The sequence below is a fragment of the Xenopus laevis genome, chromosome 8L, assembly GCF_017654675.1.
Source record: "Xenopus laevis strain J_2021 chromosome 8L, Xenopus_laevis_v10.1, whole genome shotgun sequence".
Classification (NCBI taxonomy): domain Eukaryota; kingdom Metazoa; phylum Chordata; class Amphibia; order Anura; family Pipidae; genus Xenopus; species Xenopus laevis.
In genome coordinates this window covers 73,834,174-73,849,154 of record NC_054385.1, presented here as the reverse complement: position 1 = coordinate 73,849,154, position 14,981 = coordinate 73,834,174, and the positions used below count along the sequence as shown (strand labels likewise).

The window sequence follows — 14,981 nt, the reverse complement described above, 5'->3', positions numbered from 1 at the left end:
AGATGGTTATCGGACAGTTCAACACACCATACCCTCCTTCCTGCTAGTCTGCAGATCATATCCTAGTTTAAAATATTCACTCAATATATATGTTTTATTTTAATGGCTTGTATTTCTGTTCACAGGAGCAAAACATGGGGCCTTTATTTATACATATAAATATACATGTAGCATAATAATGAAGGCAGCTGCATGGGTACATGTTGTAGATCAACATAAAACTTCAAGCAAATCCAGCACTCATAGGTCTATATTAAAATGAATAGCTTTATTTGTTGTAAGATCAACATTTCGGTCCAAACTAAGACTATATCAAGGTCATTATTGGATCATTTTGCTTGAAGGTATATATGTATGCAAGTTGTAATTGTGAAACTAGTAAACTACTGCTGCAAGAGATATTTGCAAATATTAATTTTCAGTTACATTTTATTTCACAAACTTTAAACATAAGAACACAGATAGTAATTGTGGCATGTACAAAATATTGGATACCCCCACTTGCCCGTGTTACACACACAGTAAGCCTTGTCCTTGGCTTGTAGGCTATTCTTATTTATCTTGTATAAATATGCTTGTATGAGTTTTGTGTGTTTTTGTGAGACAAAGGACTAGGAAGCAACTGGAGCAATGGGCCCTGAACCCCATTATGGCAATTTTAAACCAACCAAAAGAAAAAGTAGCCATCACTACTGAAGAGAGACCAACTTTCCTATTCCCATGAATGCTCTTTGGACTTCTATGAGACAATCAGACCCACTGGATAAGTGGGTCAAGAGGCCTACAAAAAAATGGAAGGCTATAAAAAAAAATTGCAAAATGCTTCAATCACACCATAACATAATCAAGAAACGGCAGTTAAAAACTGGAAGATTGAAAGAAATCACCAGGACTGAACCTAACCCATGCTGTAGTGTTGACCAGCTGCTAGAAACATCTATGTGCCAGCTCTTGGTGTAACTATATTCTTGAGTTGATTCTGATGACTTTAAGAGTGGCTTAGATGATTTATTGGACAAGTATAATATCCATGGCTATTGTGATACTAAATTTTATAGTTAGTATAGATATGGGTATACAGTATATACAGTAATTTATGCGAGGGTGTGAAGGGGTGTGTGTATGGATACTGGGTTTCATTTGAAGGGGTTGAACTTGATGGACTCTTGTCTATTTGCAACCCGATTTAACTATGTAACTATACTTTGGCAAAAATATGTAAGCTTGTGTACTATGTCAAGGTCCCTCATTGTACTTCAGACCTACATTTTCTTAGTATCTTAAGTCTGTAGTGCTTTTAAAATAAAAAAAAATATGTTTGGGGCTGATTAATTGAAAAATACCTCCAAAAAACAACTATCCCTGCCCATCTATTCCTCTTCCTGCCCACTGAATTATCTGCCTGTGCAGGGGAGAAAGTGGCACTCAACACACTGCACTGTAGAATAGGAACCAATCAACAGCTAGGCTGACCTGATAGAGAACTGAAGCCTGTATTTGCTTGTGTGACTGTAGGATTGTAATTGGCTGTCCATCTCCTACTGTGCTTCTGGGCGAGACCGTTAGGACACGCCGACCCATCATTTGAACCACGGGCAGGGACCATAGCAGATCTATAGGGAGCTCCAATGAAACAGCCATTTTTAAAGAAAATGTAACTTTTAGTTCAAAGTGAAACCAGCACTATAAATTATTCACTTTTGCCTACAAAATTAGGGTTTTTCATTTATTCTATGTCTCCTTTAACTTTAAATGCTTAAGTCTTACCAGTTTTAGACTTCTAATTTTATGTTTTTGGCTTGTAACTGCTATGTGGAGTTGTCATGGGTAAACTGTCAATGCAAGCAGCATCTCCAATAGACAACATTCTGCACAGTTAACTCCCTGTCTTGTGTATCTTTTAAAGCTGTGCTGACAGCAAAAAGGAAACTACAGCTTCAAAATATTGGGTCCTGTTTTGCACTATGTTGTTGTATGATGGTATCTTCGGAGTTGTGGGAAGTGAAGAGAGCAGGAGTAGTTCGCGGAGAATTTGCGCGTTTCGCCGCCAGCGAATAAATTCGCAAAACGCCCGCGAAAATTTTTCGCCGTTTCGTGAATTTTGCACGAAATTCGCAAATTTTTCGGCGAAGCGAAACGGCGCAAATTCGCCCATCACTAAGCAGGAGGCTTCTTATATTCTTTACTTTTTTCTACTTTCTCTTTACTTTTAATGTCCTCTGAAAGCGTTTTTTTACTTTGAAGTTAACTTTTAATGTGACGTAGAGAGTGATATTCTGAGTGATATTGGTTTTCATGATTTATGGTTTGTGATTTTTGAGGACAGGGCCTGAATACAAAGATGAGTTATGAAAAGTAGCATTTGTTTTTATTTAAGGTCTGTGCCTCCGTCTGAAAGATGGAAAGAGTCAGAAGAAAAAGAAAAATAATTATAAAAACTTTAAAAAATAAATAATAAAGACCAACTGAAAAGTTATTTTGATTTGTTCATTCTATATTCCTTTAACCTACAGGTAAACTGCTCCTTTAACACTTTTCCTGAAATTGATGTTGTTATTAGCACTTAATTATTATGCCCAATGTAATGTTCATTGCCTTTTATTATTCTCCTTTTTCTTGGAAAAATTTATTTTTTTACTTTGACTAAAAAAAATTGCATCCTGTCGGCAATCTGGCACAGGCCTGATGTACTGACTAGAGAAAAGAGTTCATGCCTGATTACTGAGAGGACACAATTTTTGGGTTTAAAGCATGGGGATCCAAATTATGGAAAGCATCCTTATCTTGATAACGTAGGTTTCAGGCATATTGGCTTATATATTTTATGCCTGTTTACACATATTTTACAAGCCTACACACACACATAATTTACCTATTGGTTCAATGCACTTCATGTGGTATCTACTACTACTAGCATTACAGATTGCAATACATAAATAATTTCCTATTTGAAGTCACTGGTTTAACACTGTGTCACAGTGTTACCATATTGTCTGATTTGCCATGCAGCTTTGTTTTAATATGTGTGTGCAAGCTTTATTTTTCCTGAGAAATCACTTCTATCGTATGTTAGCACAGAGTGCTTTAAAGGGATTGTCAGAAACAGTTGAGACAGTAGCATTAAAGCCATTCATTGACATGCCATGTACCCCATTCTGACACCCCTTGCTCACCACATCTTTGGTGCTTGCTTCAGAAGGACTGATCTCACAGGGCGATTTCTCTTTTTCACTAGGCTCCCCGTAAAACAGAGAAGTGAGACTAAAAGAGAAATATGAATAAAAATAAGTACAAATTGAGTTATGATAGAAGAGGCAGTACAAAAGTAAGCAAATCAAACAGCAGAAAGGGAGTGAGAGCAGGTTCATGTAAATAAAGTGCCATCCCCGCAATCTTTTTTTTATACCTTTTCACTGAAATCAGAGCCTCCACCAAAATATTTCTAGCAGATTGTCACCATAATGCCCCACCACCACACATGTCCATATTTTCCTTTTACTTTCATTCATTAAGCTTATACATCTAATGTTATAAAAATTATGTTATATATTTCAGGCTTTCCATCCTCTGGACAGCCCTGTTCCATCACCACCTCAACCCCTTCCCTTCACCAGCAAAAAATATTATGCATTACTCATACGATGTCCATCTGCGCTGTGAGGCAAGGCTGAGGAAAGAGGTGAAAGATCAGGTCTGGCTATACGGGTATCTAACAAAGAAAGTCTAGTTCATCGATTATGTTAATCTGTCTATATTTGTGTGTATAAAAACTCACTGCTGTAGACTCACCTGTCATTGTCTATCAGCAAGGCCAAGCGTCCATAGTCCCAAGCAGCCTTCCTTAGGCAGGAAAATACGAGCAGCAGTACCTTTAAAGTGGAGACACAGTATTGACCTATATCTAGTATCACTTTAAATAATTTCCTAAAGTATTATGTATTCCATCATTATGGAAATATAGATGTTCTAAGGGGAAATCAACAGACAAAAACGACTAACTTAGTACTGCTGCAGCAAATTTTAATTTATTGCAGGTCTTGAATAATTTGACTTTAATTAGGAGAGAGGTACTAAAACAGCTGCTATTTTTATTTCAAGGTCTGTAATGCAAGGTTATATTTATCCTTTTAGTTAACAAATAAACATCTTCCAGTCATTAGTATTATTCAAAACACTGCCTTGCTGCTAAAGCCAAATGATCGGTGTTAAATTATAATAATAAAAAGATAAACATATATAAATTACTCATTTTTTGACATACACTATATACAGTGAACTATGCACTGCTCTTATTTGAATGAATTCACTTTTGGTATCTAAAGTATACATAAAGACAGAAGAGTTGGTTATGCTAAAAAAATCATCCTGTCCAATTAGATCCTAAAATGAGTACACCTCTTGCAAAGCCTTTTTATTAAAGGGTGTTTGGTAAAATCTGTGCTCGGATGTTTGGTAAAATCTGTTTCTTCCAGTGATCCTACATAGCATTCCAGGACTCTGAGCAGCAGAACAACATACAATGGATCTACAAACTCTACATTTAAAATAATAAATACAAGCATGACCCTGTTGTCAACTTACAGAACAAGTGCCTAGGTACTCACAAAATTATTTTGCCTAGGGTTGATAGATGCTTAGAAGTATTTGACATATGGGTCACTAGCAGCTAGCCATTAAAGGAGAAGGAAAGGTTAAAACTAAGTAAGCCTTATCAGAAAGGTCCATCTAAATATACCAGTAAACCCCCAAAGTAATGTTGCTCCGAGTCCCCTGTCAAAAGAAACACAGCATTTCTTTCCTTCTATTGTGTACACATGGGCTTCTGTATCAGACTTCCTGCCTTCAGCTTAAACCTCATTGCCCTGGGCAAGAGCATGCTCAGTTTGCTCCTCTCCCCCCACCCCTCCCTTCTCTACTGTAATCTGAGCCAAGAGCAGGGAGAGACTCAGGCAGGAAGTGATGTCACACCATGTTAATACTGCAGCTCCTATCCTAAACAAACAGAGAGTTTCTAGAGCTTTTTACTCAGGTATGGTAAAACATTCTACAGAATAAATATAGCATTCTAGCTTGCACTGTTGCAGCTAATCTATTGGCAATAAAATGCCTCCGTAGCTTTCCTTCTCCTTTAATTCTAAATATAATATTAAATATTCTTGAACTGTCCAGCCCTAGAAAAAATATTTACCAGCCAAGCCAGGAAATTGATTGCTAGCACAGTAGGAATCCCACCAAATGGAAGTCCCTGAAGAACTGTGTTGTGTGAGTGTGCTTTGTAGCACTGCTCAGTCTCATTTACTGGAGGGTCCATAGGCAGGGAGTAACCCACAGTAGTCTCGGTTCTGTACAGGAGATCCATGGCAGATCTAGAAACAAGTCAAAACATTGCTATAAATAAGGATGGGACAAAAACGTATACTATGAATATGGAATGCTACCTATCTGACTTCCAAAGAACCAACAAATATTAATCTGTGGCTTCCAATGGCAACCCCAATGAGCCACTGTTATAGCACCACCCTTGGTGACTATATCAATTTAATTAATTATCCATTATTTATATGGGCAGCTTTGAACTGTGTCTTAGGGGGAACCAACCATGTAATTGCAATTGTTTTTAACTAGATGCGTTATTCATTTTGTACACATACATAGTGTTCACGGACGTTGGTGAAATTCTCAGCTGCATTTAATTATTCTAGATGTACACTTACAGACAGTTATGATGCTGCATAGGTATGTCTTTTTAATCAGAATTATAGGGTTTTTGAAGGGGAAGTTAAACCATCAGATAATCCCCCCACCTCCCTGCAAGCTACCCCCAGAAGACCACAAGCCTACAACCCTAAATTGCTACAATATAGAAACCAATAAGAAAACAAAACAGTAGAATTTGATTAAATTCTGTCTCTGAGTGATGTACTGTACTAAATATACATGTACACAGGAAATAACTGTAAAGTATCAGGTACTGTAACAACCACATATACTGAAGTGCAGATGTTTTTTGCATGTAGCCAGTGTACAGATCAATATTGTGGGTAGGTGGCAGGAGAGCATAAATGTGAAGTTGGAAGTGGAACTGTACACAGCATAGAGGGTTGGGTGGATTGCAGCAAATGTGATGTAGCAAGAATTATCTGCAGCATTTACCGGTTTATGTTAGCTGGGCAACTTCCTCATGACCTTTGACATCAGGGTATCACACCTCCACCTGGGCTGGATAAGAAGTTGCATGTTAATAATTCTGCCATTTCAAATAAGCACATGAAAGAGACAGTATCTGAATTGCACTTAAAGCTTCCCTTCAAAAACCCTATCATTCAGATAACAACATTCCTATGCAGCATTCTAGCTGTCTGTAAGCACAGCAGCTCTCTTACCTACATTTTTCATGTCACAATGGGTCATTCACTATATGTCATCCACCATTTTTGACCCTTTGTTGCCTGACCTATACATTAAAAAATTGCTGCAGATCTCCAAGTTATGTTTCAACAAACACCTGTGTGCACCTGATGAATACAGTGCAGCTTGCGTATGGCGGTGCTCAATTCACTAGTGGTGGGAGGTACATAGGTACCCCCCCCAACCCCTTTATAAGTCATTCAAGTTAGAAAGTGTTGGTGGTAAGGCCTGAGGTGCAGAGCAGAGACAGACCCAGGACAGAAGTGTGCTTCTGCACCCCTTACTGCTCTTTAACTTCTGTCTGGGGTCTTTGTAAATGATACTTATAGACTCATTCAAGTCAGATCCTGACCTTATAGAAGAAGAAAAGCCATTGCAGAGATACATTATAGAGCACTCACCCTAATCACTACCTTCTTTTTCCCAAAAATGCTAATGTACTGTAAGGAAATTTTGGGGCAAAGGTTGTGGCTAACAATACCTGGTGTGTGCATGCACTGGCCCTAGGCAAAGGGGTATTGTTAAGATGTGGACTTATTACTGCCAATGATTGATACTGCAAGCAGTGCAGAGAAGTTTACAAAGTGCTATCACTAAGCCCTTGATGCTAAAGTAAGCATGACGTTTACCTTTTCTGGTCTATGGAAATAAACTTCACCAACGTAAAAGTAAAGAAGGTTAAGAATGAAGGGCTGCTTTCACAAATGGCTTACAGCAAGGAAAGTCCAAATTTAAATAGGTACATAACTAGACCATGCCTTTAAAAGGGTTGTATAAAATGTTTAAACAAAAGAATTTAAAAATGTTATAACACGTCTTTCTACTTTTTCGAGAACGAACAGTTCATCTTCAAAACAATTTTCAGTTGTTTTCAAATAGTACACCAGAAATAATGGCTATTCAATTGATTTTAATGAACAGCTCAGTAAGGAGCAGTTGACGGCTGTTAAAAACTGTTAAAACTGAACATACTCCCCTAACTTTATTAAAGGGGTTGTTCATTTTCCATTTAACACTTTTTCAGCTCAGTTATTTTCAAATTGTTCTCCAAAACTATAGACAGTTGCAGTTTCTCAACTGTTACAATTTGCTACAGTAGATGATAGTCGAATCTGACCCGTTACAATCTGACCTGTTACAACGATTCGCTGAAAATTCTCGAAACAGCCAAAAATTTCCCAAAAGTCAATGGGCGACAAATATTTTTTTTTTGACACACAACTAATTTTTTTGACACACGACAATGTTTTCTCTGGTTGATACATATTGCAGCAGCATCTGTGAAATCTTGGCAAGTTATAACAACTGCTTTATTTCTGTTCAGCAGGGCAAAAGATAAGAAATGTATCAACTAATGTACCAATTTAGAGCAGTTTACAAAGTTGGTGAATGCGTTCCCAGAGCTGCTTAGGAAGGCATAGGAAGGTGATAAATGAAACTTTTAACTTCAATACTAGAAAACTGATCCCAAATAGAAAGTCATAGAAAAAAAGTCTTTATTTCTGGTGAACTAGCTGAAAAAACTGAACTACAAAAGTGCTATAGCAATTAAAAAAAATTGTAAGGTAAACAAACCCTTTAAAGTCAGCTGTAACAATTTACACATTAGTTTATAATATTCTTCTGATGCTGCTGAGAAATTTATTTTTGCAAATTGTAAATTTAGAGCATACACCTGGCTTACTGTGCTGCTACTCTGAAACAAATATTTGTTAAAAATACTAAACTTAAAGTGTTTGCAAGGTAAACTATGCCTTTAAATAAACTGATGCTGCTTCTGTATTCAGTGAATGTATATATGTGTATTTTTATTTATATAGTGCAACCTATGCACACAGCGCAGTACAGCAGAAAGTGCTTCTATATTTTATACTTCCTATCAGTGATAAACCATCACTCCCAGAGCAGCTTTCACCATAGTTTTCATAGTTAAGCCTTCATTTACACTCCAGTGTAACTTATGTATCCAGTGATAAGCCCTCGCACTGCAGTCTCGTCATTGTAGCCTCATTTTGATGATGATAAACCCTTGCTCATACTGAGCCTTACCTCTGGTTCTAATCACAAACACTCAACTTTCAGTCTCTGCCATGAACCCACAACTAACCCCCTACTACTAACAGGAATCAAGCACTTATCCCAAGCCCATACCACAATCACTACCCTGAATCCAACAGTGGCCCTAAATTCACTGCCAGTCACTACCGTGAATCCAACAATAACCCCAAATTCACACCCAGTCACTACCATAAATCCAACGGTAACCCCAAATTCCCCCCAGGCACTACCCTGAATGCAGTTCTATCCCCAAACACACAATCTATTATAAAGCCTGAATTCTGCACTTATCCCTGATTCACACTGTATTTTCAAATAAGTCTCACAAATGCCCAGAGTAGATCATTATGATCTGAATGACTTGGGCTTAGTTGACATCTCTACATTGAGGATACCTTCCTAATGGGATCCTGTCACGGGAAACATGTTTTTTTAATAGTTAATAGTGCAGGTCCAGCAGAATTCTGCACTGAAATCAGTTTTTAAGAAGAGCAAACAGGTTTTTTATATTTAATTTTGAAATCCGATATGGTACTAGATAAGTTTCCCAGATGCCCTCAGTCATGTGACTTGTGCTCTGATAAACTTCACTCACTCTTTACTCCTGCACTGCAAGTTGGAGTGATATAACCCCCTTTTCCCATCAGCAGCCCATGAACAGAACAGTGGGAAAGTAACAAGATAACAGCTCCCTGGTAGATATAAAACCAGTACTCAATAGTAAAAATCCAAGTCCCACTGAGTCTCTTTCAGTTACATTGAGTAGGAGAAACAATAGCCTGTCTGAAAGCAGTTCCATTGTGAAGTGCTGGCTCTTTCAGAAAGCACATGACTAGGCAAAATGACCTGAGATGGCTGCCTACACACCAATTTTACAGCTAAAAAATACACTTAAAAATTAGATTTTATATGGAAGACTGAATTATTTGCAGTGTAAACAGTGTAATTTAGAAATAAAAACTACACCATAAAAATTACAACAGAATCCTTTTAAGGCATCTATTCCCATTGGGCAGTTTGTACAGCTCCACAGCCAAGATACAGCATATATGAATAGAGGTACAAAGTGGTTAATCAAATAGTTTTATTTACCACTACTGAACCAGTTTCAATAAACTGTCCTTGAAAAAAAACTGGTAATACATTGCTATTGACAACCAGATACCCTATACTCAGCAGTAAAGGGCAAGCTGCCTCTACCAATGGCCACATGCGTATAACAATAAGACAAAAATCACTTAGGCCTGTTGTGCAAATGGATTCATCTTAGTGACAGAAACTATTTGTATAATTTGGTTAATTGCTCTTACTTTGCTCCAGGCATTATACTTAGCTAGAAACCCCCATCAGTCTGAACCTCAGTTAAATCCTGTAGTACTTAGATGAAAATTATATTTATTTGTCCATTGAAACCTTAAACTGATTTTATAAACAAACTTTTTTCAGCCGAAACTCAAACACATTTTCCAGATATTTTGAACTCTTCCTGTATTTTCGCCTCTTCCTTTCATTATGCATGAGACAGTAATATAATGCGTCCCTTCCTGGCACAATATAAATAGATTATGATGATGATAAAATATACCAGTACATAAAATGGCTGATCTTGGTTGTCTCTAAACAACTGATTTGCCTTCTTATTTCTGACTTACTAGTTAACTACCACACCCTGTTAAACTCTGCAATCTGGTTTATGGATTGCTTAAAGGAATTGTTCAATGTAAAAATAAAAACTGGGTAAAAGATAGGCTGTGCAAAATAAAACATGTTTCTAATATAGTTAGTTAAAATCTGACCTGCATGCTAAGGTCCAATTGCAAACTCACTGAACAGTTATGTCCCATGTGGCCCCCCTTAAAGTCACTGAACTCAGAGAGCTGAAAAGAGAGCTGAAAAGCAGTAAGTTGTATTCTGTTCTGTCACTCCAGCTTTTATAGATTACATTTTTGGCTAACTAACTATATTTTGCACAGCCTATGGCCAGTTTTTATTTTTACACCGAACTGTTTCTTTAATTCAAAGAAACAGCACTTTAAACATGCTAACAATGCCCAAAATGCTAAACCAATAGCTATATTTTAATATTATCCCTAAGGAATTTTTGATATCACACAAGTAGATTTTGTGTATTCCTCCCATAGTTTTAGTAGGCCAGAAACGTGGGGTCAAAATATAGCTATTGTAAGACAATTTGCATTTGTTCTTCATTTTCTATTGTTATTAAAATACATAGTTCTTTGTTAAGCAGTTTGACATTTCAGCAGCCATCTGCTGTATCATTACTAGGTTCTAATTTTTCCTAGCAACTAGTTAGCAGTTTGAAAGACAGAATGGAAGGGCCTGAACAGCCAGATAAGTAACACAAAGTACAATAACAATACAGTTGTAACCTCACAGAGCAATAGATTTTTAGCAAGGAAAGTGGTCCCCCAACAACCCACAGGATTGTAAATCGAAAGCTTGAAAAAGCCAAAAGGCGGAAATTAATGCAAACCCTATAAAAAAAATAAAAAAATAAAGTTGCTTTAAAGTTGACATCGATAATTTAAAGAGAATACCCCTATGAATATTTCTATATCTGTTTCAAAGAATTGGCCCGGGCTGTATTAGTTACCCTAGGAACCACTGTTTTTTATCCCCAAAACTATCGCTCTATGTATGGTCCCTCAGGTGCCTGTATGGTAAATATGGCCAAAGTGAGACATGTTGTCAGGGTATGTGACTTGATTTACAATAGATGAGACAAATTTTACTTGATATATGATGCTGTAACTAAAGGGATGCAACGAGATTTCAACACAATGTAAGTTCGAAGAGATGTAGGTAATTCTAGCTTCTAGCTCCAAGAGTGTGCCAGTACATTATACGCTTTTAAATATTGTAGGAATTTGCTTTAAAAGGTAGTGATTGAGGCTAAGTTATTGAAATGGGCAACAAATATTCTGCTAGTACCTACAATCGGTTCCACATCCTGCTGGCTGAATTCTCTGGATGTGCAGGGGAGTCCACTGCACTGTAGGATAGCAATCAATCATCAACTAGGCTCACCTGATAGTGAACTGAAGCCTGTCTTTGCTTATGTAACTGCAAGGCTGTGACATGGACCCCTAGCAGATCAATAGGGAGCTCCAATAAAGTGGCCATTTTTGAAGATCATATTAATTTTTAGCCCAAAGTCAAACCAGCAGCATACATTATTCATTATTGCCTACAATAATTATTAGGGGGTTTTCACATATCCTATAAAGAGATACTGGACTCCTATAATTACCTTGTTTTTTATATTGTGTATTCTTAAATAAACCTTAAAGGCATTACAATTACGCATCTGCAGTGAGACACAGAAAACCCTCAAGAAACTGCAAGAATGAACAGTTGCCAAAACAGAATCTGGCCAAACCTTTCAGGACAATTGTTATTTTGATTACATTCACTCTTCATGTTAAAGGGACAGCATACTACTCAGTGTTTAACATTGAGATTGGTGCAAGTAAAACATATTACTCGCCAAATGTCCTCCCTTCTCATAATGGGGGGGGGGGTGAAATAAAATGCACTAAGTTTGTCCAAGAGCAGTAACCCATAGCAACCAATCAGCAGGTAGTTTTTACTGGTCACCATCTTAAAAGCAAACATCTTATTGGTTGCTATGGGTTACTGCTTCTGGGCAAACTTAGTGGCTTTTATTACATATGGGGGAAAATGTTCCGCTCGTGCGGCTCTTAACTCTATATGCTCACCAAAGGCAGGGCAATAGGTTAATCAGATCGTTCGGCCCTAGAGCCAAGATTTTGGATTACAACAAAGGAAATAGGTGCCGACGGGACTAGGACTGCATCAACTAGTTGATGAAGTCCTCGGTCTGCAAAAAATCAAACCTGCCAGATATCGGACTGATTTTTGGCCTGATATTGATCGGGGAGACTGCATTGGAATGACCCCTACATGGGCAGATAAGATTCCGAATCGGTCTAATTGACCGATATTGGCAGCTTTAATCTGCTCATGTATGGCCACCCTTACTTGAGGAGATTGCACTGTTAGGCAATGGTAAGGCATTTCTGGGAGATTTGTTGCCTGCGGTACTGTAGATTTAACTGCGGGAGATAAATCTTACTGTGTACCACTGCCTTAAAACCATTGTATCTGTTACTTGCCCGGTAAATCTGTTCCTTTTTTGACCTATTATATGCGGCCCAAACAACACAGCAGCTAATTTTTCTAAACAAGTAGTGTCCCCGAAGCAAACACACAATGTGTTTTACCAGTGCCTGGCAACAGTACATTGCATTTAAACTCATATAAAACACTTTCATTTTTTAATAGTCCTTTAAAATGAGATGTCATGTTCCAAAAGTTGGTTTTTTTTTAAAGAAATTGATAATAATAAACTCCAACTTAGTATATTTGATAGATACCAGTTAAAGTTGAGGTGCATTTCTGAAGTAAAGTTTTTGTTTTTTTAAAGGGATACTGTCATGGGAAAACATGTTTTTTTTTCAAAACACATCATCAGATTTCTGCACTGAAATCCAATTCTCAAAAGAGCAAACAGATTTTTTTTATATTCAATTTTAAAATCTGACATATTGTCAGTTTCCCAGCTGCCCCAGTCATGAGACTTGTGCCTGCACTTTAGGATGGAACTACTTTCTGGCAGGCTGTTATCTCTCCTACTTAATGTAACTGAATCATTCTCAGTGGGACTTGGCTTTTACTATTGAGTGTTGTTCTTAGATCTACCAGGCAGCTGTTATCTTGTGTTGGGGAGCTGCTATCTCGTTACCTTCCCATTGATCTTTTGTTTGGCTGCTGGGGGTCAAAGGGAAGGGGGTGATATCACTTCAAATTGCATAGAGCAGTAAAGAGTGACTGAAATTTATCAGAACACAAGTCACATGACTTGGGCAGCTGGGAAACTGACAATATGTCTAGCCCTATGTCAGAATTCAAAATTGAATATAAAAAAAAAAATCTGTTTGCTCTTTTGAAAAATGGATTTCAGTGCAGAATTCTGCTGGAAAAGCACTAATAACTGATGTGTATTGAAAAAAAGATTTTTTTTTCCCATGACAGTATCCCTTTAAAGTTACATGCAATCAGTGAGACTATACACAACTTAAAACCTTTTCAGCTATGTGATACCTATCCATTATTTCTGCTTGGGGCAAGGTGCTGGCTTTGCTTCAACAACCCAGCATATGGAAAGGCTAGGCATTCCTCCATTGTGAACTATATCCCCAATGCTGTACATGAGGGCTGTCTGAAGGCCACACTGGGACAGATTTAGTAGGACTACACAATTGTAGTCACTTAGAGGCTGTGACAAATCACATAACCACGTTTAAGATCAGTGTAGATCTCAAGAATATTCTATAAATGTGTGTGTATATATATATATATATGTATATAGTGAGATGGGTAAATGTACAGCATGAAGAGGCACAGTAAGCAATGAGAAACGATAAAAAGGTGTGAGAGGTTGGAATTGTTTTGGTTACACTGAAATGTTCTATTCTATGGAACACTATCAGGGAGTGGTTCCGGGTAATACTGGCACTTTGCATTATGCAAGGGGGGGATTATGTTTAGCCACCGGGTCTGATAAATGGACCAGTCCTTATATAAATATGCTAAAAGAATTGCATGATGGAGCCGCCTTTATATAAACACGGAGTACAGAGAGGCTGTAAGGTTCCCCGCAAAGTGAACAAATATCAGTAGGACAATGCAAGTGACAGTGCGAACCCACTGGGACACTTTCATTTCCGCCCCGAAAACAAACATCCCCAGAGCAGGAATACACGCACCTCTCTGCTAGGAGGACTCTAAAACTGCACTGCACCAGCCTCCCTTGCCCCGCACACACAATGGCACAATGCAGCAATGTTCCCTGGCACGACGCAACGCGGCTCCCTCTGCTTTTCCTACACCCCCTGTACCTCTCACCTGTCGTTCTCCAGCATCACGCTCATCCAGGGACCGTCAGCAAACTCCCAGCGATCCTCGCAGAGACTACGCCTCCTGACATCAGCGGCTGGGCGACTGCACCGCCTACTGGCCAAGATGGTGTGTTCATAGCAGGATGTGCCCTCAGGGAGGATTACGGATACGTGGATGATGGCAGCAGTGTCTGTCGGTAGTGTGAGTAGCACACTATTTGTTTTAAGCGAATGGCGTATTAAGGAATCGCACAGTAAATAAATTCATGACAACACAGTGCGTATTTCTGACTCATTTTCCAGATTTGGTCTCTGGGAATAGAATGAACTCAGAGAAGCATCTCAGAGCTCCCATAAAACATTGTATTGTTTGTTTTTCACTTATATTTTTGTATTTTGAGGAGGGATACTGAGCCTAATGAAACGAACTAATCTTTGCTTACACATTGCTTTTCTGCTACCTGTAGTATTATCTTTGTCTTGGTCTTTTACTTACGCTGCCATCAAGCACCATTTTTACCAGTAAAATATTGACCAGGAGGCAACCATATTTAGGCATCTTGCAAGGTAAGC

At 38.1% G+C, this 14,981-nt stretch overlaps 1 protein-coding gene across 4 annotated transcripts in view; it reads right to left on the bottom strand.

Annotated features, from left to right (window-relative positions):
• The window catches only part of tmem63c.L (transmembrane protein 63C L homeolog), a 46,162-nt gene extending 31,621 nt beyond the window's left edge, over positions 1-14,541 (bottom strand). Inside the window, exons 1-6 of one of the 4 annotated variants that reach the window (XM_018230352.2) lie at positions 14,416-14,541; positions 6,154-6,219; positions 5,189-5,366; positions 3,790-3,869; positions 3,635-3,667; positions 3,174-3,261 (exon numbers count right to left, since the gene is read on the bottom strand). In XM_018230352.2, the coding sequence (XP_018085841.1) occupies positions 3,174-3,261; positions 3,635-3,667; positions 3,790-3,869; positions 5,189-5,359 (372 nt within the window). In that variant the 5' untranslated portion in view covers positions 5,360-5,366; positions 6,154-6,219; positions 14,416-14,541. The other 3 variants (XM_018230353.2, XM_041572973.1, XM_041572974.1) reach the window with 3 other exon arrangements.
• Positions 14,542-14,981: the final 440 nt, after the last annotated feature.